The 26668-nt window shown below is 40.0% G+C and overlaps 1 protein-coding gene across 1 annotated transcript in view; it reads left to right on the top strand.

Annotated features, from left to right (window-relative positions):
• The window catches only part of TGFA (transforming growth factor alpha), a 51934-nt gene extending 30289 nt beyond the window's left edge, over positions 1–21645 (top strand). Inside the window, exons 3-6 of the mRNA XM_072148857.1 lie at positions 9633–9750; positions 11380–11529; positions 12949–13058; positions 16704–21645. Coding sequence (XP_072004958.1) covers positions 9633–9750; positions 11380–11529; positions 12949–13058; positions 16704–16711 — 386 coding nt within the window. The 3' untranslated portion in view covers positions 16712–21645. The remainder of the gene's footprint in view (positions 1–9632; positions 9751–11379; positions 11530–12948; positions 13059–16703) is intronic.
• Positions 21646–26668: the final 5023 nt, after the last annotated feature.

Below are 26668 nucleotides of genomic sequence, written 5' to 3'. Positions count from 1 at the left end.
CCCCAGCAGCACTGGGCCCTGGTATATGCCCAGGTTTGCCCACTGCTGGTGCCAGCCCTTATTATACCCCTCTGGGCTCATATAAAAAAAATCCAAGTGATTTATTAAGACTGGCACAATTGAGATGCCCCCAGAGGTGACAAGTTCATTCGAAATTGGACTACAAGAAAGGCTAGTATTTTTATTTGGTGTGTGAAGTCCTGCCCCTCTGTTCATTCACAGCTTGGCTATATTTTGGGTGAAAATTGACAAGTCTTGTCAGCACCCATCAAAGTAAAGGAACTCATAAAAAGTAAAAGAACCTTAAATGGAGATAAATACACAAGTAAATGCTTCAAACTTCAATGTGAGTCTTAAAAAACAACAAACTTAAAATCCTAAAGTCCGTCCTCTCGCTTTCCTAACCTTTTCCCTACCATCACTGACACCCACCATTGAGATGTGCAGTGATATGGCTGCCAGGGCTCCGGCACAGATAACATTACTGTAGTATAATGGGCCATTAGGATTTTTGTGGCCTAATGCTTCCTATGAGTTTTCAGTGCAGTATAATGACAGGTGAGGTGCCTCCACACATACACGCTGCGCTATCACTGACTTCATTCATAAACCACTGCTCACAAGTCAGGAGCTGAAACCTGAAACTCCCAACCGTCCTGTGTTTCCGATTATACGGCGCCTGCCTAAGTAAAAAAAAAGGGTGTTCACATTCACCCTCCTCTTTAATAAATATGCAGAAATAAGAGAAATTAAAATAAAAACTGGATAAGCCTCTGTATTCTCCATTCACGCCCCCCCCCACTTGGGGTGAAATGGGGGGATGGTTATAAATGCAAAATTTCCAGCCTTCTTCTCAGCCCGTGCACTGAGGCGATACAAGGGAGGCGTGTATTCTTGTTTGTAGTCAAATTATTTTTCCACAGGGTTCAAAGAGCGTTTCATTAAGAGCGCAGCTTGTTTGCTCAGCGTGATGTTGAAAAGTAGGCCGTGTCTTTTGGAAGATTTGTCTGCAAATATGTCGGCTGCCAGTAAAATAAATAGGCTGTTTTTTTTTAAGTTTGGGGCAACCTATGCCGCCGAGGTAAAAGGGTAACGTTGGAACTTAGAGGTTTATTGATAAACAAGACAGAGTTTATTCCGAATCTTATCCATTAATACCTCTAATAAGGAATTATTGTTCTCTGAGTCAGTAATTTTCCCATCTCAGTCACTTGTCTTGTACGGACACAGTGGGGCACATTTACTTACCCGATCCCTCGGAGTTCCCGAAAGTGCATTGTCCGCCCGGAATGCACTGTGCTGCGATTCACTAAGATTGTGCGCCCGATTTCCTGCATCTGTCGCTTCCCTGCTCAGGTCCAACAGAGTTCACCTTCTTCCTCCCTTTGCATGTAAGTGCTTGGCTTGGGACACAATTTTGAAGTTAAATTCCGCGGTTTGTCTGAATCTGCTGGATCATCCGACGGCCCGCCCCCCGATTTCTGTCGCATGAAAGCCGGCGTGATTGTGCCAAAATTTGATCACATGCGGCAAAATGGAAATCGTCGGGATGTCTGACGAAAGTGCGGTCCGTGGGGCCCTTAGTAAATGAGCCCCAGTTGCTTTGAATGATCCATGAGTTTGTGACCTTATGATTTCACCTCCTCTATAGAACTAGACCTACAGACTCTCTGGAAAGTTACATTGTGGATTACTTCACCTGGAAATTAGTCACATGTCAGTATCGGACAGGGGGTCTTTGGAGAAATCTGAAGAAAGGAAAGCCAGATCCGAACCCCCATTTCATTAATACAAGGTCTAAAAGCTTAGGTCTGAATCAAAGTGCTATTCCATATTGGCAGGGGATTGACTCCAAAGACAGCTCCATATTGGATTGTTGTCTTCTGGACCATTGGTGACTTTTGTTGTATTCAAGCCAGTGTCAATTGCAGGATACTCTGGTGCTCTAGTAGACAGGTCTTTGTTGGAAATGATAGATTACTTTATAATTCCCCAAATTAAATCAGACCAAAGACATAAGATTGAGGTCAGATCCAGGGCAGAACCAGACAGCCATCTGATGTGTATGGGAACCTACCAACCTATCTCATGATGGAAAAATATACAAGAATTTAAATTAGGCCATTGGAAACCGCTTCCAAACATACTTAGACTAATCTGAGTGTACATGTGTTAAGGAAATAAGGAAAAGATAAGTTAAATGTTATCAAATGATCTTGGCCAGCCTAAGGAGAATATATAAGAGAGATTATAAAAGCAAAGAGGTAGACTAAGCAGGTATAAAACATAGGAAGACATGTACCTTTGTTTTGGCTTTGAGCTCCTGGCTGTTTCATTTTCTGTTTTTCTGTTGGTCAGATGTGTCTTAGGAGTTTTGCTTCTTTAATACATCTGAGTTAAAAGTGTATTCTCACCTGGGCATTAACATTTAATTTAATTCATATGCCAAATGTATACAGTTCTTCAATTACAAGTTAAAAAAATGTACCTGTGTGAAGATAATTTTTATATATGTAGCCATTTTGTCCCTTAGAAATAAGATGTCTGTCCTTGGATACGACCACCCCTACACTCTAGCAGTGACAACACATGCGCTATTGAGGTGCCTGACCAACTGCATCCAGCTTCAAGTCATTTCATATGCTAAAATTATTAGTATTTCTGCACAATCTCTCCAGAAGTCGTGGTCGTATCCAAGGACAGCTGTCCTCTGCTTCTAAGGAAAATTATCTTCACACAGATACATTAATAACATCCAACTGAAGAAATGTAGTTATATGGTAGATTAATTAAATGAGAATATTCAGATGAAAATAACCCTTTAAGGTTCCCAAAAAGTGGTAAACACCTGGCAAAAACGTATGTATTTGCAAGTTCCTTTCAACTTTTTTTGCTACTTTTTATACTTCAACATCTGAAATCAGGTGAAGACTCAAAGAATACTGGAGAAAACCAGACAATGGCAAACTTTGAAGGGAAGTGGCAAACGTGCACATGCGCCACGAAAAATCACAAAAAAAAGAAGCAAAAGCCAAGCCAAAAACAAAGGTATTCATACCTCATAGTGATGCAAGGGTTAAGCCCATCACAGTATATTGATAAATCAGGTTATTGTATGGAGAAGAAGACTTCAAAGAGAAAAACATCTGTGATAAAGTTCAAAGCGGCTGTAAACAGGTGGTCACAAAAAGTTCAGGGTTTAATCACTCCTGGAATAATAAGGTGTGGAGTGAGGGGGCAGGGAAGACAATGCACCTGGTAGGTGGCCGGGTACACAGGCCAAGACCACCAGGGCACAGCATACCGGGAAGAAATAAAAGGGACATTTGGATACAAGTACAATATAATAAAATGGGAAATGTTCCAGTTTCCGGTGTCTTCAAATGACCTGACAATGCCTGGTATTTATACCTGTCACAGATGGGGAATAAGGATAAAACCCAAGCTTTACCTACTAGCGTATATATTATATAGAATATAGTGCAATTAAAGTAGTACATTTTACAGCATGACCGGAACCGAAAGGTTATCAGTGATCCGACAGCTGTTCTTTCCAACTCCCCCATACACACGCACACTCGGTTCGGCAGAGCATTCATGGTTTTCTGTTATTAGCCAAAAACATCTGGCTGTAGCTTTTAAGCTCTAAGAACAAAAGGATCGGCATTGAAATTGTGTGTGAACCTGTAGATACCTCCTTCCATTGACATCATGTATACATCAGATAGTGGTTATAGTCCCCAGGGGCGTAACTAGGAGAGACAGGGCCCCATAGCAGGCTTCTGAATGGGACCCTCCTTCCCACTTAAAAAATATACATATTTGTATATATGCGAGTTTCAATCAAACATTCATATACTTCTGCGCCCACATACAGAGCATATACACACATACAGTGCCATATACAAACATACAATATATATACACACATACAGTGCCATATACAAACATACAATAGATATACACATACAATATATATACACACATACAGTGCCATATACAAACATACAATAGATATACACATACAATATATATACACACATACAGTGCCATATACAAACATACAACAGATATACACATACAGAGCATATACACACACATACAGTGCCATATACAAACATACAATATATATATATATATATATATACAGTATATATACACACATACAGTGCCATATACAAACATACCATATATACACATAAAGTATATACACACATACAGTGCCATATACAAACATACAATATATACACATACTGTATATATACACACATAAAGTGCCATAAACAAACATACAATATATACACACATACAGTATATATATATACACATACAATATATACACACATACTATATATATATATATATATATATATATATATATATGCACACATACAATATATACACACACATACAGTGCCATATACAAACATACCATATATATACACATAAAGTATATATACACACATACAGTGCCGTATACAAACATACAATATATACACATAATGTATATATACACACATACAGTGCCATAAACAAACATACAATATAAACACACATACAGTATATATACACACATACAGTGCCATATACAAACATACAATATATATATACACATACAGTATATACACACACATACAGTGCCATATACAAACATACAGTATACATACACATTCAGTATATATACACACATACAGTGCCTTATACAAATATACAATATATATACACATTCAGTATATATACACACATACAGTGCCAAATACAAACATAATATACATACAATATATGTAAACACATACGGTGCCATATACTAACATACAGCACATACAGTGTATACACACCATACACCTTATATACATACACCATGTACACATCACAGATATAGCATACATACATCACATACATGTTCGTATAAATATTATGCTGCACAATGTGCAGCATAATATGTATATAATGGTACACATCCTCCACTCTTTAGTGTGTCAGGTTGGATTACGAGCCCCCTGACACTGTGGGCCCCATAGCAGCTGCTATGGCTGCTATCTCTGTAGTTACGTCCCTGGTAGTCCCTCTGAAATCAGTGCAATGGGGGCATTTGTGTATCATTTATTATGCTTTTATGACACAGAATCTCTTGTGGATCTTGAACTGACAAGTCTGTCTTTTGCACATGTTTATTATAATAGATAAAGGGAAATATCAAGGATTTGGTGGTGTCTAATAAAATTGGTCTTGTATACCTCTGCATCCAGACTTGTGCAGCAATACCTTATGGATTACACGTCACTGTATAAGCTCCACCAGTCACTGATTCAGTAGACCGTCCCCACCTACGCCTATATACCAATATTTGTCAGATCTCCTCTGATAGCAGCTCCTAATGGGTTCTGGGTGACACTGACCCCATAATCTTGAGAAAACAAGAAGTATCTTTGTGGAATGTCCTGGTTTCTCCCTGTGCTCATAAAACCATTACTTATTTGTCAGCTCCCCTCACCCAGGGAATTTCTAAGCTGTTTAGCAAATTCCAATATAACCACAAAGTGAGGCCAAGATGACTGCAGGTACAGCAAAGTTAACCCATCAAATTAAAGAAATTGACTGAAAGTTGATATTTTTCCTAAATCCATCCTAGAGGTCTTCATTACGTTAGTAGTTACAGTACATGCAGCCTGTTGTCATGGCTGACGGCTCATTTCTAAGTACAAGGATTATCCCCAAGAGCTTGATCTCTAATGGATGTGACGGTCATTGTGTGAGAGCAGCTGATTCCTAGTGAGTTCTTATAATCTTCCTTCTGGTCCTGGTATCAACCTTTAAAGGAGTTGTCTGGGCTTTTTAAAAATTTTAAATAATAAGGCTTTGGGGGGGGGGGCTATAGAAAGAAAAATTACAGTATTTTTCAGACTATAAGGCGCACAAAAAATTATTTGATTTTCTCAGAAATCAAAGGTGCGCCTTATAGTCCAGTGCACCTTATATATGAACTGTTGAACTGTGCACAGGTCTGCCATCTGCTGGTCATTCATCCTTATTATCAGGTGCGCCTTATAGTCCGGTGCGCCTTATATATGAACCATACTTACAGACAACAGCTGCCTTGAACTGTGCACAGGTCTGCCACCTGCTGGTCATTCACCCTTATAATCAGGTGTGCCTTATATATGAACCTAGACGTTTTAGCAGGCATTTATTGATGGTGCGCCTTATAATCCGGTGCGCCTTGTAGTCCGAAAAATACAGTATACACTCACCTCCTTTGGTGCTGTCCATCACTTCCGCGTCTTGTTTGTTTACTGGGTGGCTGAGCGGCTGCTACACATTGAAACTGATGTTGTAGTAAGTGTGTGGCAGCGGTTGGACCGTCCGAATCGGGGATCGCAACTGGACTAGGTAAGTAAATTTGCCCCAATCTGTTAAATAAAGTGGCCATGTGAAATGTTACCACACAACAGCATGAGAATAAGCCCTATGTCATGGGCACGACAAAAACCTGGCGTAGTAACATTGAATTGCTAATATCATCCTTTAGTACCTACTTACATGAGCTCATGCTACATGGGGAGCGCGTTTTATAGAAACTATCTGTATTTGGGTTCTGGATTTGATATTTACAGGCAATGACATAACTACAGATGTCAGCCATGACATCACTGGTCCCAGGATCTATGGACGTATTTACAGGATATATAAATGCTCCTCTTGTGATCTGAGTCACAGTTTATCCTTGTTGCGTAGTTACGACACAGCTTTCTGGGGCTTTTACTATAGCATAATGTTTTTTTTCTGTAGATTTTTTGTGTGATATATGATGTGAGATGTTGATTTTCTTCATTAGGTAATGTAGGGTTACGTGTTAAGAATGATATATATTGAGATCGGAGTGTAATGGTTATTATGCTGGTGAGAATTGTGATTCTTGGAATGGATTATATTGTATGGTGAGCTGGGTGTGAAAGTCAAAGGCAGGAGGCCGGGCGGGGGATAAGATGGCCATATACATTACATTAAAGGGACTTTGTCAACAGATTTTAACCCATTAAACACTAGGACCCTAAGGTAGAGTATGTCCTTTCTAGAATTCCCTCTTTTATGTAAAATCTTACCTGTTCACCTCTAAAAAATCACCCTCCAAAGTCATGTGAAAATGAGCAGAGAAGAGTCATATTTTGAAGAACATTTGCTCACCTTCCCTTAGTCTTACCTAATGTGATGCGATAGGCACGGGCCACCTTGCTGCTTAGGTATATCAGAATCCATAAAATGAGGTCACAGTCCAGCCAAAATTCCTAGTTTTACATATCTTTATTAGGTAAATCACCAGTGACAATACATAAATATGTCTACGCGTTTCAGGAGGATAGTGTGTTATATTTATGTATTAGTCATGATTTTATGAAGAGTCATATTTTGCCTAAGATATGTCAAGTTTAGAGGCTGCAGGAAGAGTGTCACTCTAGACCAGTGATGGCTAACCTATGGCACTGGTGCCAGAGGTGGCACTCAGAGACCTTTCTGTGGGCACCCAGGCCATCACCAGAGATGACTCCAGGTATCTTCCTGCAGTCCCACACAGCCCAGGACTTGCTGTACAAAGAGGTATTTTAAAGTGACAGCTCAACCTGGGACTATCACCTGCTTTATTGGTGTCCTCAGGTGCTGGTATCAATGAAAACTGTGACAGAGAAGGGAGTATAAATCACACATTACATTTCTGTGTTGGCACTTTGCAATAAATAAGCGGGTCTTTGTTGTAGTTTGGGCACTCGGTCTCTAAAAGGTTCGCCATCACTGCTCTAGACGCTCCCAGCTTCGGTTCTATTATACCTAGAAATATGCTTGTCACAAGAAAGATAAGAATCTCATCTTCCGGATCTCATTAGGCTTATGGTTCTCTGAACTACAGAACCAAATACACAGGTAGTTAAAAACATCGTTGGAAATGTAGTCTGCAGATAAGGATCCAGTTCCGCCTATTTCTTCAACTTCCTGTATCTACAGTTCTGTAGATCACGAAAACCACAAGCCTGATGTGATGTGAAAGATAAGATTCTTATCTTTAATGTGACACCAAAAAGAATGTTCCTAGGTACTACAGAACTAGGGTACTAAAATGAGGGGCGTCTGAAGTGACACTCCCGCTGCAGCCTCATAAGTTGATTCAGAGTTAAAATATGACTCTTCTCTGCTCATTTTTACGACTTTGGAGGAGATTTTTTTTCTAGGTTAATGGGTAAGATGTCAAATAAAAAGGATATTTCATATCCTACCGGAGTGGGCCAGTAGTTTAGCAGGGTAAAATCTGGTTCCATGATGGGACAACTATATGGGATCCTCGCAACTCATTTGTTGGAGGAAAGGATTAAGAATGCCAAACAATATCAAAGACATATGCCCCTGTTACAGGTGTCTGGAAGGATCTTTCTCTTCTCTCCCCATCATGTACATCTAGACAAAGTGGGCACCGGCACAATCACAGAGTTCGCCAGACCGGACTCAAGGCCTCTTGCAGACCCTGGAAGGAAACTCCAATGATTTCTACTGTATTGGTGTCCTCAGGAGCCTTTGCAATTTAAACCTGTGACAGAGCAAGGAATAATAAGTTACTGCTTTAATTGTCGCATTGGCACTTTGCGAAAAATATGTTGGTTTTGGTTGTAGTTTGGGTACTCAGTGTCTAAAAGGATTGCCATCACTGCATTAGATGGTATGCATAGGATGCATAGGAATTTGCTTGTTTTTTTTGTCACTGATTTGATATGTATGAGAACATAAGGCAGCATATTCCTGACATGTTACAAAGGTATACTCCACTAGGAACGTGGCACTACACTTAGGTAACATATGTGGGGGCATTAATTTTTAGCTTTGCACCGGTTTTTTGGCAGCCAGATTTTTTTTGTAAAAAAATGTGCGTCTTATTTATCAAACGTCGTCGCCACAATTTATCTTCTTTACCTAAACGCACAACTTTTTGTTATGGTGCTCAATTTGGGCACAGCTTTTGAACCCCATCACTTTTCCTGCACTTCTAGTTTCCCCAAAAATGTTTGGGTGCACTTTTTGGCACAATATTAGACCAACAAAAAGCAAGTCTACCACGCTGTAAATGAATGTGGTTTGTCATTTCTGACATTTGTTCTTCTAACGGTGCACCAAATACATTATGGTCAAGCGCCACAATATAACATCACAGTGCAAAACACTGCTAAAATTGGGGGCACCAAAAAAGCAACACCTCACGCCAAAAATAAGAAATGCCCCCATGGTGTCAGACTGAGTGACTCCTTCATACGGAACTTTGTACCGAATGTGATGAATATGTCATGTGAAGAATATATGTTCCAGAAATCCCCTCATTCATCCCATAAAACCTTTATGAACATTATCCAATAGTGAAACCTCTTTGATATAACTACCCAAAATTGAAAACTTCAGCAATGCATAATGTGCATAAAATATGGTTGAACTGAACCTCTATCTCAGGAAAAATAAGGGGTATTGCCTTATTAGTGGGTGTATAAGTACTTTAACTTATATATTATAACTATCTGAAATATATAGCAAAATACATCTAAAAGAACTGATGCATCGATGTTGGACCATTATTTTGAACAGGTTTTTGTCTTTTGCAGATCCTCCTGTTGCAGCGGCAGTGAGATCTCACTTTCTGGATTGTCCAGATGCTCACATCAATTTCTGTTTCCATGGAACTTGCAGGTATCTCGTACAAGAAGAGGAACCGGCCTGTGTGTAAGTTGACATTTACATCATTGCTTTTCCTCTTCTAATGACATAACTACATGAAGGATATGTTGAATGTATTGAGGGATATTTACATTGGAAACCGCAGTGTCAGAGAAGTTGGCTAAAGACGCATACAGAGAGTCCCTAAGACTAGTAACATACGAGCTCAGATGTTTTCTTATATTTTTCCCATGGAAATTTTTGCACAGCAAAACTTAGTAAAATTAAATATTTGCACTGTGATGCATGGGATGTGTAGTGGTAACAAGGGAGGGTGTATGCAACCAAGGCAAACTAGACGGTGAGCCTTAGAAATTTGTTGTTGGATAGAAATGTCTACGTTACTGTGTGAGTAACAGTAACAGACCTACAGTGATTCCAGCTTTGCATAAAATTTTACAGTTTACACCACATATTAACAAAAAAATTTAACAACTTTCCAGATACATTTGGGGGAATTCATTAACAGTGGCGCAGGGGCCTTTATTTTGATGCACAATTGTGCAGTAATTTAGGCTACATTCAGACTGTAGTATAGGGGAAACGTATAAATGGTCAACGTTTATACGGCGTATAAACATCCCCCATAAACGGAATGGGCGTATGGGAGTGATACAGTGAAGCACATGGGCAGCACCGTACCGTTCCGTAGCCGGGAGAAAGATAGGACATGTCCTATCTTTTCCCGGAATACGGCGCCGTGCCCCATGTATCTCTATGGAGAGGGGCGGGGGTAAGCGCTCCTCTCCCCAGCGCCGACGTGTGCCCGCCATGCTACAGCAGATCCCCTCTGGCAGGATCTGCTCTTCTTTTAGCTTCTCATTTTTAAGAAAAAAAAAGGCTTTAAAATTATGCAAATGAGTCATAGGTCCAGGGAATAAGAAGATAAAAGTAGAGCAGATGCTGCACACACCAGTATGTCAGTGTGCTTGTTTTACAATCCTTCATCCTGGTGGTAGATTTCCTTTAACATCGAATTAAAACAATATGTGACGATAAAAATGTATTAATAGAAAAGTTCAATATCATTTATTACATAAAATAATAATATGACACAACAGAATAATATATTACAAGATCTAGTAATGTTTAAATCTCCTGCAATGTGTCTCCATAGTAACAGACTACAAACAAAGTTATGCAAACACAGTTTTTATCTTTGCAATGGTTTCTTCCTGTCATTGGATGTTATAAATGCTCTGTGCAGTAGTTAGTCAATAGGCCAATGCTTCATAGGAAGTAAATGAATGGATCTTATGGTCTCCTTCTACCACACTTATATGGAAAATATACAAGGTCATACAAGTTTTTCCTTCTGACTATCAGAAAGGACTTCAAACCTGCTGCCTCATCTACGCTCCTTGAGATAACTGTACGAAGCAGATAACCTTTCATATTCTCGGCATTCATGGAATAACTGGGAAAGACCAGATCTGATAACAATATGCGTAGATGTACGTCATTTCTTTGACAGTTTTACCTGGTTGACTTCTAGCCATAAAACATAAAAACTTTCCAGAATCATGGACTACCACATGCAGAATAAGGCCTGAACTGCCATGTAAAGAAGCTTAGGTGATACCCTATACTGTACATAGACTGCAGCTGACATTGATACCTCATTTTGTCTTCTAGATGTCTTCCCGGCTTTGCTGGCAAACGCTGTGAGCACGCCGACCTCCTGGCAGTGGTGGCAGCAAGTCAGAAGAAAAACACCATCACAGCACTGGTGGCAGTGTCAGTGATATGCACAGGTCTTCTCATTGTGGGGTGTATATTAATGCAGTAAGTAGGACAACATTATCCTTTAATACTTTAACCATTAGTATTGTTATGGAAATTCCAAGAAGAGTCCACTGTTTGGACAAAGTGAACGGGTCTTGCCATATTTGTACTCCATGTCATGTCCATCCCCCCCCCCCACCCGGAGTGGGACGTGCTGTGGTACCATTTACAGCCACGTGGGCAAATGGTTTTGTCCGTGAGCTCCCCTAATGTTCAGACAACTACTCCCTGCTCCGCCTACATTTTAATTGTATTGGCATCCTGTGAATGCCAATGCAATTTAAAGCAGGCAAGAAGGATGTACAGTAAGTCAGTATCTCACGAGTTCCTCAAACCAACTATTTTATTAACAACCACTTTGGGTTTTGTGGGCCTCCCATGATCCTTGGGATGCCTAGCAATTTCGTTGTTTGTTTTATGGATAAATCTACTCCTATGTTCAATGAAGGAGACACTGCGTCCACAGATGAGATCCCAGAGTTCACTTTGATCCAATCATAGCAAGATATATTTATTCTCCTGTAAAAATATAGCTGAATATATTGTATATTTCTAGGATGGTCACAGTATGTGTGCATAGCCACATGTGAATTATGGGCTTAACTTACGGTCCCAAGAGAATTCAGTGAAAAACAGTGGGGGGAAGTCATCAATGTGTTTTTTGTCTATGTTTGGTGTTGTTTTGGCGCAGTTGTGGTACAAATGCTGTTTTGTGACTTTCCATTGCACCAAATTCATTATTTGTATAGACTGGTTTTCACAAAACTGAACTGAATTCATGATTTGCGATTTGGCGCAAATTTATGTTTACGCACAAAATGGGGGATATTTATCAGGACCTCTGCGCACCGCCAGTGGCGCAGAGGCCCTGAAATAATCGCAAATGCTAGCTTATTGCTAGCTTTTGCGATTATTTTCCCCAATCCGCCACCTTCACGCCAGTGGGGCGTGAAGGGGGGGGGGGCGCTTCCGGACGGGAGTGGGCCGGGGCGTGGCGTTACAGTCAAACGTTACAGTCGCCGGTTGTGTTTTTTCTACGCCAGGCAGCTGGCAGCCCGATACATCAAGAGGCAGAAGCCTCTTCATGTATCGGGCTGCGAATTTGTAGCGGCGGGGCTGTATCCCCCAATAACTCCGTTCACCCCCTGGAGTAGAAATAGGAGAAAAACCACCACCAAATTTATCAAGACATCAAGGGAAATGTGCACCAAAAGAAGAACATTTTGCAAATAACGCAAAAAAAATACCACTATTACGAGACCAAAAAAAAACCCCAAACCACATAGAACCTTAACTGGCCTTAACATTAAGTATTAGAATTTGATCATCACCTTGAATCAAAGGCACCAAAGTACGGTTTAGCCATGAAGAAATAATAATAACCCTCCCATGCAATGAAATTGGCCTTTTGTCTTACAGTTGCTGCAGCTGGAAAAAGTATCGGGAGTGGTGTCGGTCTGTTATGTGTCGGCAGGAGAAACCAGATGGACTCTTCAAGGGGGGAGCGTCCTGCTGCAAGTCAGAGACAGGTAACTATAACGTTAGAATGACGTGAGAATGAGGTGGAGGGCGATGGATGGATCATTTTATGCTTCTTAGCTAAACTAATGTCATAAGTGTTAGTGTACAAATTACAAACCTGATGTCATAGCCTTTAATTGCTTGACAACCAGTTAGAAGATGAGTGAACCATAATTACAAGGAGATTAAGAAAATGGACATCACACCCTTGCATAGCTGATGAGTGCGAAGGACGTATATACGTGTGGCAGCTCCATAACTTCAGTTTCTAAACGCAGGCATAGAAGGTCCAGTTGTTCAGCTATCTGACCAATACTGAGTAGGGGAATTACTTGCCGGCATCTATAGGTTTTTTCTCTTACTACCAGGTTGGCCTTCAGTTGATTGTAATTTGTGCCATTATAAAAGCTTGGCCACGTTTGAGATATAGTGACACGATCTTCATGTTAAGACCATAAAGATCTGTTCCACCCATCAAGTATATACTTTAAGATTTACTGATGGTAAATGCCCCGAACTTACTTGCTCATCCTGTTTGTGAGAGGATGATCTTGGTCTTATGAAGTCCTAAGACATCGACATTGTTCTAAAAAAGACTTTATTAAAGATATGAGCCGAAGGCGCTCAGAGCTATGTCACCCGAGTGCCTCTCGGCTCCACCTACTGCTAGTATATGCACGCCCCCCTCCGTGTTCTTGGTGCCTGCCCCCACCGATTGATCCTCTGATATTAAAATACTGATGACCTATCCGTTTCCAGGCCCAATACCTGGAAATCCACCAATCTGCTGTTTAAAGGGTAGAGTTACTCCCCTGAGGACCACCTATGATGCTATATTTATCAGTCACATGGTCTGTCTGAAGCTCCGTCCCATTTAATTGAATCGGGTTGAGTTGTTATACCAGGCAGAGCTGCTACACAACTTGATGTCATGACATAATCTGCATTCCCGCCTTTAGGAATAAGATTGAGATGAACTTCTTGTTAGACAGATTGTGGTTTCCTACCACCATTCAGAAATTGGAAGCACAAGCGTGTATGGTTGTTATGGATTGTAGTTCATACCTATTTATGAAGCAATTATAATGAACATCCTCAAGAGTAGTTAGTAAACTGCTCTGTAAATTATCTTTGATGTTCTTCTGACTCAGGAGGCTCTCATGATACCCGATAATAATCCTTCATTTATCCACTGGAAAACAACAGGTGTGACTTGGCTGATGTCAAGAGACGGGACACATACGAAACATACTCAGCCCCTACTTTGCGTTTACAGCAGATCCTCATGTGGGTGAGGAGTCTTTCCATCTCTCCACATGTTTCCATAGGAGACAAAGTGACTCTGTGCACGTCCCCAGCTTACACAGCGGCACAATGGCTGCGTTGTCTTCACGTCCACAGTCGGACGAAACAACACTGCGGATACTGTAAACTTTCAGCGCCGCTGTTCACTGATTTTAAATTGCATCTGGCAGGAGGCCACAGATTTATGGTCTGAGCTGCCCTTTTCAACCCCAAAACCCAAAACCTCCCTGGTTTCCAAGCTTCATCATATAGAACATCCTGTTTCCACTTTATATAAAAGAGAAGGAAAACTGGCTGAACAAAGTAATTCATCAAATATATTTATCTTATGTCATGTGTCAACATTTCAGGACCAGATCACAAAATAAGCAGATAATGAGGAATCGTTTTCTAAAATCTTACACTCGACCCTTGGCCAAGGAACAAGTTTAGGAACTAGTCTCCTGTGGAAACTATATAAAGTTTTAAAGACCTGACATTAAGGTCCAAAATCTATTCCTTCCAGACCACACATACATAGATTGAGCAGTGCTTGTGTTTTAAATGGTAGGGGCAGTGAAAGTTTTCTCCAGTTTTGGAGCAGACCCAACACACTTAGGGTCCATTCACACGCGGTATGCACGCCGTGTGGTCCTACCGCCGTGTGCTGGAGAGGAGGAGGAGGTGACCCCTCCTCCCTCCATAGAGAATAGCGGTGCACAGACGCCGAAAGATAGAGCGTGCTCTATCTTTTTGCAGTGTGCAGGTCGGATTGGTGCCACACATGTGTGGCACAGTATCTGCGCCGCTATTGTCGTCTATGGGGACGTACATGCGGCAGCAAATTTGTGGATGCATGTACGTCCCCGCAGACGGCCATGTGAATGTGCCCTTAGTAGGAAGAGACAGGAAGATCCATAGTTACCTAGTAAGGTTGAAATAAGACACAAGTTCGTTGAGTCCAACTACTGTGGGGCCAAGAGGAAGGTAAATTCCATAAAAGACAGCAATTTTTGGATCCTCTGAACCACTGCGGTCGATGACACAAGCCACTACCTGGGACCGGAGTCTAAGTGGCACCCGGTTTTCACCAGAGCCCGCCGCAAAGCGGGTTGGACTTGCCGCGACGTGGTACCACCAGGTCATTCCACAGGCGTGACGTGTCTGCAGTGGCAGCCAAGGTCGAGGTACAGAAACGGCAGGCAATCTCATAGTTGGGGACAGGCAGGAGGTCAGGGCGGGCAACACAAGGTTCAAAGTTGGAGACGTAGCAACAGGTCAGGGCAGATGGCAAAGGAGTGAAGTCAGAAACGGAACCGGGGTCACATATGGGTTGTGGGACCACACGTGACACCCACCATCTTTAGCACAAAATAATTCCCTTTAATTCAAGAGGACACACTACTTTTAGCAATAATGAGAATCTAGGGTAATGAGTTATTCATGCTCAGTTGGTATCCAATCCATAAAACAGCCATCAACATGATGTACCCTTATGTAATTTGTCAGATTTTGGAAAATAGTTAATATATGCCGTCCATGGTCAGACAAACCCATCAGGGTGTGAGAGGATCCTCCAGTGGGCCAAGGCTGTATAAAAATAATAGAGCTCAAAAATCCAACAAACGGCAGATCTCTGAAGGCTACTCAGGTTCATTTTTTAGGGTTTGATGTGGCGGAGTCTAATAGTTTTTATGTGGTGGTCCTCCAGTCTAACATTGATGTTGCATATAGTGGCACCATTGCTATTAAAAGGGTTGTCCCAACTTAGGAAGTTATCCCTAATCCACGGGGAGGTTCCAACAGCTGGAACTCCCATGATCATAACCGCAATAAACCCCAGCAATTAGGAGAACCCGTTCTCATCAATGGGTGGTACAGCAGGCTGAGCATGTTGCTGCTGCTTTATTCAATTCTATTAGAGCAACCTGAAGTTTGCGGAGCACAGTGCTCCAGATGGTCCAGTAGAACTGAATAATTCTCCGTTCTTCCAATTGCTGGATGTCCCGTGCTCATGATCGTGGGGGGTACCGGCTGATGGACCATCACCAATTAGGAAGTTATTCCCAATCCTATGGTTATGTAAATGAAAAATTACTGTTATCAGAACCTAAATAGTAATATGTTAATTGAAACAATCTTCAAAGAGTCTTGAGTTTGTAACTTTCACAGGAAGCCACTGTAGTGTTTGCGTATAGAGGTTGCAGTATGAAGGTCATTGGTAAACTGCAGTATCATCTATGGTCAGCAAATTCTAGTAATATATATCGATAACCTTTAAGCTGTTGTTCTACCTTCTGACGCTGTCATCTTGATAATTTTTTTTTTTCATTTTTTGTCATTTTCTAATACTTTCTATTGCTTTCCAGTGGTCTGAAAGGATCTTTAGAAAATGAAGGCACTCGCCAGCTATGGAGCAACTTTCTTGACCCATCCTGCTCAATTCACATCTCAGACTACAACTGGGACACATATTCTTAACAAGGCACAAGCTGATCCTTCCCAAAGACAGGGGACTGTACCCAATGTGTCTTGAATAATGTGAAGCAGTGAAGAATGGAGAAGGACAACACTTCACACTGGAAATTGAGATATATTTGGATTCCACGTACTTTACGAGTGTGTGTCCAGCATAGGAAAGACTTGACGCTTGAAGACTTGAAGTGTTGAACCTGTTTGTTACAAAAGTATCTACTATGGGCCAGACTAATATCTTAATTCTAATACTGCCAGTTGGGTCTTCAATGTGTAAGTCAATGTGTTAAGGGCCTATCTGTTGGTAACATTTACTTTTTTTTATTACTTTGACACTCTGAAAGTGTTGCTTCTAATGGACCATTCTCTTATATACCATGCTGCTGGCATTTCAGTATATTCATAGATGTATATCTAGGGACAGCTTGGTGATATCCACGGGAATAGAAAATTCATCCTAAAGTCGATATGTTGACATGTTCAAACTTGAGGAGAAAAAAAAAGTTATTTTTGTATATTTAAGAAGCAAATTACCTATACAGTGCATTAGTATTACTTTTCTTAAGTATCTTTGGTCTAGTAAATCTACGAGAAGACATTGAGCCAATTAATCCAAAATTGAATGGCCAACTGGAATTTTTTTTTTTGGGCCTATCACTCATCGTTCATCAACACTACTCACTGAATGGCTTGGATGATGGGCGCTAATCCAATGGACTCTCTATTCTTCAGATCTTGTATTGTTTCATTGCCTATTTTTTTAATAAGTGCTCTGGAAGACTATCATGTATGGCAAGAAGAATTAACATGGTGTCCTAATTATTGGCTTCCACCGTAGACAATGATGAGAATGTGAGTCATTATGAGATAAGGGTTTCGATCTCACAATCCCATGTCTGGAGTCATATAAAAACAGCTGTGCATGGCATGAGACTGACATGGTCTACATTCCTCAGCTCAGCTCTTACCGAAGATTTCAAGCAGATGATGTGCAAAGCAGGTTTTAGCATGTGTTGTGTAGTCAGACTAAAGGAAATCAATCATTAAAAATGACTCATTTCTAGGGTTTTTATTATTTTGCCCACTAAAGGTCACACAATCGGCCACCAGAATACAATACATGGATGTTCATAGGAAGTACAATCATTAAATTATCGCTCGAAGGCTTGTAATGACTGAATGGAAGTCAATAGCGATGGAGCATATATTAATATTAGAAGAAAAATGAGAAGAGCTGGATATGATAAAACATGAGAAGCTGAGTACTGGGATATATAAGTTTATATCATTTGGAGAAGAATAGTAAATTCTGGCCGGACTCCTAGGAGAGACAGTAAGAGTCCTGATGACCCCGCCTACACAGACTTCTCTATATACACACAAATACAGAGAGAGCTGTCAATCACTGTGTATGGGCGGAGTAATCTGAGCTCTCACTATATCTCTTAGGGTGCGTTCACATGTTCAGTTTTTTCAGATGCAGTTTAGATGTCCAAACCAGGAGTGGAGTGAAAAAAAAGTGAAGGAGTAGTAGCACCACTCAACAATATGTTCTCATCCAATATGATCCACACCTGATTTTGGCTTTGAAAACTTCATCTAAAAAACTGAACGCACCCTCAAGAGTCTTGCTTAATATGCTAATAAGTATTGGTCTGTACATATGGTCCTCCCTCTAGTGAAGCAGCGATACCCAAGGAGTCTGTATGAGACTGTTAGAGTCTTGGCACTTCCTATATGGTCAATGCTGTCGTTTATTTTGTATAAAATAAAAAAAACTAAACATTAATTAAACATTAACTAAAAATAATAAATTTCCTTAAGAGTTTAGTGCACTTTAGCAGATATTGGATGGCTGTAAGAGCTGCCAAAGATATTGAATTTCTGATGCAACATGTTTGGTTGAGTTTTGGAAGATATGCTTTATTTACAAGTGAAATACTCCCCAATACTGAGCTTTATTTATTTTATGTTTATTTTATGTACATCTACAGGAAAATCTGGGAAATTAGATTTTACTTTAATTATTTATGACACCATCAAACCCTTTGTGTATTTGTCTATGACTTCTATCCCCTCATGAAAGGGTTTACCTAAGAATAGGATATGTGTCTGATTTGTGGAATTACCCCTGTTGGGACTCCACTAATCTGAAAAATGGGGGTCCTCCATATCACCTTTGTGATAAATTCACTGCAGTGCATTGTGGTCCATGGATGGAGAACTACGAGACAGATGACTCAGTCCCCCAGGTCTCGCAATCTATGTGGTACCAGCAGTTGGACCTCTAGATATCACTTATTCCTAATCTCGTTTTAAAGGCCGATTGCCCACGAGCCAGTTCAATCCCAGAAACTCACTCCAAGGGCTGGTGGGATTTCCAAGACTGAATGACTAGATTGAATTGAAATGCTGACAACAGCGCAATTATTCAGCTTCACTTTGGGAAATCCCTCCAGCACATGGAACGAGTTTCCCAAACTGAACTTGCTCATGGGCAATCAGCCAAAGGCATTAGTGTTATTTATCGTAAACCTCTTTTAAAACACTCTTTTAACCAAAATGTGTCCCTTTGGAGCTCATGCTGATGACCATGTCCAATAGAAGCTCTGCCTTGCTATTGATCAATAATACAAATTTTAGCCCACTGCTGATTATATGTATTCTGTCAATGTTTTCGAAACTCTTCTAAAACAACTTGTATTTAATAATTAAGTGAAGAGCCTGCAGGGGAAAAGAAATTGTGCAGAATGACTTCCTAGTATATCCGGGAAACCATGGAAGTCATTGTCTTCAGAGAACCCAATATATGTCCAATAGTAACTATAACAAACTTATAGTCAAAAAGTGGCCAAAAACTTCTAAGGAAAAGAAGGATTTCCTTTTTTTTATGAAGGTTTTAGATATCGGTAAAAGTAAGAATACTTCTGATCATTGATCTGTCATAGGTTAATGTATGTATTACATAGGGCTGGTGTATCACAGTAGAGAGCAGGACAATCCAGCCACTGTCAGGGTATTTCAGGGCTGAGATCGCCTCAGCCATAAGGTAACAAAGAAAAAAAATCATGGATTGAAGTTGCTATATATAACTATAGTCTAATCTTAGTTGTGTTCGGTACTTTTTCTAGAAACGGAGACTCAAAAAGTTTAGAAAAACAACGGATTTTTGCATAGCTGGAGTAAAATGGTCAATAACTTTGTAGGTTCTATCTCAACACTACATGTAGTCTATTAAATTCTGAAACCGTACACTTATTATTGCACTACAGAAACTTTTCTCAACTTCAGTAGTTTCTTTCTGGCCAAGTATTGTTATTTGGAGATAAAGTACTTTATAATAGCCAACCATTGTCTACTGACTAAATTAGGACAAATACATTAGAAGCGGAAAAATCAGCCACCGAGAATTTGCCTGCATCTCATGACATTGTCTGAACTATCCAATTCTTTGCTCATTACTATACCTGCTTGAATCCCCTTCCCAACTTATTTTCCCTTCTCTACCCCTTGACTGCTCTTATTGTCTACTACACTCACAGAACTCAGAAAAGTCACATCATTCAAGTCTATGGAGAGGGGAGTAGGAGAAAGACACTGTTGGAGGGGGGATGTAGAATCTGCAGAATATCCATTGATTTGATACCATATGGAGGTAAAGCTATCTTTAGACACTCCAGCCCGGGCTCATGATCTCCCATTCCCTTCCAGGAGCTCATCATCCTTCTTCTCCCCTCTCCATAGACTTGCATCTTTAGTTACATTTTAGTTTTTTTTCCCTTTTCAGGTATTTGGAGCTTTAGTGGATATTCAGTTAAAGGACACTCATGAAATATCATCTGGACTTAAAGTCTCTTGTTTTATACTATGCCATAAATACAACCTACATGTTCTCCGCATTTTCTTTTCGCTATGTTGATTTACTCTTTATACACAGCAATGCCACATCCAATGACCAGAGATTTTATTGTAAACCATTCCCCACTTGTTTTTTTAGCAATTATTGCCGTTCTGCAGGTTACACTTTATGGCATGATGAAAAGTGGCCAAAAGAAAAATGCAAAAAAAAACAAGTGTTATAAAAGTGCATCTATGGTGTTTTCAGAATTGTTCTTTATGGAAACTGTAAATGTGATGAATATTTAGGCAAAGTCTATGAACCCATAATTATTTTTCTCATAAATCTTCACATTTGATTATGTTTTGAACCTGTGTTTGAGGTCTTCACCTTTGGCTAGGAAATTAACGTTTTATAAGAAATACCAAAATATATCCATGGTGGTCTGGTGGTCTGGTAGGGCATGTGCTCTGGGTGCTGGTAGCCAGAAGAGGGCACTACAAACCACTCTGTCATCGCTGGGGTATTTAGATACTGGGCAAAGGCAACAACTGTGATATATCTAATGCGAATCGATGACTTACTCCAACTCCAAAGCTGAAGGCTTCATACGCAAGTGAAAACATAGGCCCCATTTTTATGGATTTTATACCTGCCTCCTTTGGTCATCAATGTTTTTGATGCTTTTTATTTTTTTGCATATACAGTAATTTAAAACCTGACGCCGAACCTTGAACCCGGTTGATACTGTGCTCGTCTGACCCACCGAGCTTCAATACCAACCCACGTTCAATGTTTTCCAAGACTCTTTTGTATTCTAGCCGAGAGCCGTCACTTTGTAGAAATGGAAACTTTAATGTATATCTTGCACTGAAAGAGAAGGTGATATTTAAAACTTAATTTATTTGTATTCTAAATTAATTGCAATTTTGTGTGATTGGCTGGATATTAGTTATTTAAAAGGAACCCTTGGATATTAAACATAATTTTTGTACTCATCTGTCGTGATTCGTTCTTTTTTATTTCAATGAAAATTAGTATCTGCCTCTCTGACGTAAAACCGATATCTTATGCTAAGGGTGGAGGAACATCTGGTCACGGGATGCAGCCAAAGAAATCCTATGCTCGCCTTTCCCATTTTTGGAGGTTTCTAAAGACAGGGGGCCATTATAACTGCTGGGGGCTAGAAAATGGGGTAATTATAATGCTCCCTTTTCTTTAGCTCCCTTTTTTAATAATTCTTTTTATGAAGTTCCCTCCTCATAATGCAGAATCCATAAATCTAATAATTTCTGGAGGATTCTGGATTAGTAGATTTCCCTATCCTATCGACTTTTCCATTCTCTATTTTCTCCTATTTTACAGAAAACTCCCTAAAAGGTTTTTTGATGTTATATATCATACATACATGTTATAAAGCATCTATTGTAAGTTAAAACTTTATGTGCACAATTATGTATAACTAACATAGCAGAGCAAACAAGTGTATGGGGGGAGTTCTTAAAGCAGAAGCACAATAATCCAATGGATGGTGGATATTCTGAAAAGCAGAGGATGGATACAATAAGCTAATGGATGGGGGTGGATATTCTGAAAAGCAGAGGATGGATACAATAAGTTAATGGATGGGGGTGGAAATTCTTAAAGCAGAGGATGGACACAATAAGCTAATGGTGGATATTCTTTGAGTACTGTCGGCCTTCCAGTTTCTAAAGGTCTTAGTAGACTAACACATTACACTTTAATAATACACATTACATAATAGTCATCTGACCCCTCCTTTTATTTAGATGTTCAAACGACTTTCTTGGATTAGATGTGTTAAATTTCCAGATCGCAAATCCTATGTTCACTAGTGAGTTATATGTAGCACTCACGGGGACTTAGGCTCAGTTCACACCTTCATTTTGGCGTTTCTCTTACACACTATGGGATAGTGTAAAAGGTAAGTAAACTGAATGTCTCCTTTCACATTCCATCCCCCATTGGCTTCAATTTACTGAAGGTTGCTTTCCCTTACTATTTGCTATTTCATAATTTAAGGGTGAACAGAACCTGACAAACACACGTGTAAACTGAGCTTTACTTTCCTCCAGTTTCGGACTGGCCCACCAGAGTACCAGGGGATCCACTGGTGGGCCTAGGGTCTAAACTAATAATGGATCCAATAGATATAGCGGGAGACATGGAGGCTACTAGGGTCTGTTTCCTGACGGATTATGTAATGGGCTGTGAGCACTCTTTTTTTTATCTGGTGGACCCAATGAACCTCAGTCCAACACTGCTTTCCTTTATTCAATGGGGATTCCTTAAATTACTTTTAATAATCAAAAGTTGATTGTGGGAGCCCCCTTCCCCACACCTTTAACTGTTTGGTGAAGCATAAACAGCATGGAGCCAAAAATAGGCAGTCCTGTGTCCCTGTAGCAGCTGGGTGCCGAAACTACTCCTATTCACTTATAACGGTCATGAAGAAATCCAACCACTGGTATATGGCGGGAGATTAATGTAACCGGCAATAGCCCGATGGAAAAACAGGACGTTCTGGTGGCCCGGGTATAGACAGGATTCCCAGAGGTATAAATCTATTTATTGATGAAAACAAAACATACAACACGTTTCACTCCTCTACAGGGGGTGCTTCATCAGGTCTACACAATGATAAAGAATAAAACATAGAAGCTAAAAGGTAAAAATGTTCTAAAAAATAAAGACAATCATGACACAAGTAATAATGATATCTAGTTCTTATATATAAGAGTCATTTCTTGCAAATCTCTTTAAGAAACACAAAGACCTTTATCTCACTGATATGAATGTGTATGGAAGGTTGAGAGATATAGCTGATGGCCAAATAGTCTTCCTTAATGACTGATGTCTTATATTTTCACCAGAGAAAACCCCTTTAAAATCAGAGCATCATCATAAATCCATTGCTTTATCTGGGTAAAAGCATGGACCAGTACCAGGTCCAGGCCAGGTCCACAGGATTAGGAGCTGTTTTTCGTCAGACCTCCTTCAGGACAACTTATAACTTTCAGAGAACCTCTAAGATAAAATGTTTCTTCTTGTCCCAGGCTGCCAAACCACAGTATATTTTGGTTAAGCATCTTTTAGAATGTGGTTTAGCTTTCCATCCATCATTACATCATCAGGTTTATTAATGGTTTTTCGTAATCAGAGCTCTTCTTTTGGACAGTGTCAAGGTGTTGCCCATTCTGCCAGCGCCATGACCTGGGCTATAAATTTTGTGGCCATAAAGGAAAGTTATGTCATTGGGATATTCAATAACCCAAACAGCATGTTTAGTCTTATTGAAAGTGAGGAACCACTAACAGGGTTTACTCTGTATTTTATATTGCCAACAAGTGTTTTTTTATATGATTGACCCACGGTTAGGACATGTCTCTGGAAATCTGCACCTTGAAGGACATTTGCATTTACAAACAGTGTTCTGGGATAGAAAAGGTCAACTTTTGAGCATGAATCTTGAAAACAGTCTTATCATGTATTAGGGATTAATCCCATGCTGCCCCAGCACAACAGTTCTGTATAAAGTCAGAACCATCTCAGAACCATCAGAGCGGCAAATTAGAAGAAATTATTATTGGTTATCAAGAGACTGTGTGGTCATGAGCAGTGACACATATCACTCCATAGATTCAAATATAGAAGGTGTTTCACTGGAAGCAGATTCACACCATCACAATGTGCTATATATATATATATATATATATATATATATATATATACACATATATATATGTGTGTGTATATATATATATATATATATATATATATATATATACAGCAAGAAAAAGAACGCACAAAGGAAGAAAACTTTAAATAACACAACTGGCTTACTTATGAATAGAGATGATCGGACCTGTAATTTTAGTTTGGGTTCACGACATGCGACCCAGACATATTGCTGAATTGACAGCTGAACAGCATCTGAAAAAATTGACGCCACTTGCTGCTAACCATATCCATAATTGACCACCCAGATGTATTGCCTGATTGGTGGCTGAACTGCCAAAACAGCAAATTGACGTCCCCTGATGCTAGCCAATCATAGGCATGTCTAGTAGCAAGGGGCATCAATTTGCCGGATTCGGCTGCCAATCCGACAATACGTCTGGGAACTATTGCCAAACACGAAAAACGAACCCGAACTTAAGCCACTTAAGCTATGGGTCCACATATGTCTACTCACAACTTGTATGTGTACTTCCTTGCTTAGTAACACAGTACAGGCGGTCCCCTACTTAAGAACACTCGACTTACATACCACCCCTAGTTACAAACGGACCTCTAGATATTGGTAATTTATTGTACTTCAGTCCTAGGCTACAATAATCAGCTGTAACAGTTATCACAGGCGTCTGTAATGAAGCTTTAGTGTTAATCATGATTCTTATGACAACCCAACATTTTTAAAATCCAATTGTCACAGAGACCAAAAAAGTTCTGGCTGGGATTACAATGATAAAATATACAGTTCTGACTTACATACAAATTCAACTTAAGAACAAACCTACAGACCCTATCTTGTATGTAACCCGGGGACTGCCTGTATAGCGAAGCGACACATGCGCAGTGAGCTGCTACACTGTGTGCCTCACTGCTAGCTGCGCATGTCGGAATTTAAAGCCTCATTGTGCAACTCCCAGAACTTGGGAGTGTGGGCTGGCAGGGAGCCGGGTTAAGTTTACAAGTGCATATTTCTAAAACAAAGTAACGTAGAGAATAGTTAAAATCATATTTGCTATGTACTGTTCAGTTTCGATTGGGACCTGTCACCAGTAAAAAAAAGAGCCCTTCAGGTTCCCTTAAAGACTAAAAAAAATCATGGATTGTCCTGCATTCTCTGATATATGTAACCCATGTACTGCATTGTCCGGTCTAGTTAGCTCAGGATTCAGGCTTGCAGCCCACTATAATGATATCATGGGCAATCGATATGTAGAATAGAGGCAATATAGATCCCATTCATGTCTGAATGACATTGCCTTTTCACAGTATAAAAAATAACTCTCTGAATCAATGGACCAACACAGTTTTGCCTTTATCAGTCCCATATAACTCGGTACTGTAGCCATCAGACATTTTATATGTATTATTGCAAGTAAAAGTGGCCACATATGGAATATACTTCATCTATATGATCTTTCTCAGGTAAAGATAAACAGCACCACTCATGTCCACAGGCTGCATCTGGTACTACAGCTCATCCTCATTCTACTACAGGCTGTCCCCGGGTTACATACAAGATAGGTTCCATAGGTTTGTTCTTTGTATTGAATGTTGAATTTGTATGTAAGTCGATACTGTATATTTTATAATTGTAGATCCAGACCAAATTTTTTTCCCACAGTGACAATTGGGGGTGTCAAAATTTTTTGCTGTAATTGGACCAAGGATTATCAATAAATCTTCATTTTAGACAATTTACAACTGAGCATTGCAGTCTGGGACTATAGTAAAGCATTCAGAGAGCTTCACTGGATGTCACCGGTGGCAGACGGGTCCGTCAGTGGACATTGTGACAAAGTGACAAATAACATAAATACACAGTAATGAATGCTAGAGCTATTATTCATAGGAAATAACCCAACCAACGATAATGATCCCGTGCCCTGTCTAGACATGATCAATACCTGTACACCAGGGATGTAGAAGTTAATATAGTAATAAAACATATGTGAATAATTTCAGCCGTCTCTGAAGGTAGAATAGTCATAGTGCCAAATCCCTGGAATCACCCGTTCCTATGAAATGTATTGTATCCGTTTCCAGACAATTCCGCACTTCTCAGAATTATTTCCTGCAGTTACATTATTGTTTGATGTTCTAGTTATGTGGCACATGAAGGTGACGCGGCCTAGAGCCAGACAATGATAATGTTGTTTTATGCTGCAGAAGTGTATACTGTATATATCATTACTTTTATTATAACAATTTTAAAGGACATCTACCACCAAATTTAGGGGTGGTAGACTGTCACCAAATGCACGTTCA

Source organism: Engystomops pustulosus, chromosome 4 (assembly GCF_040894005.1).
Source record: "Engystomops pustulosus chromosome 4, aEngPut4.maternal, whole genome shotgun sequence".
Classification (NCBI taxonomy): Eukaryota; Metazoa; Chordata; class Amphibia; order Anura; family Leptodactylidae; genus Engystomops; species Engystomops pustulosus.
The sequence above is the reverse complement of the archived record's forward strand: the minus strand, read 5'-3'. Positions and strand labels throughout refer to the sequence as shown.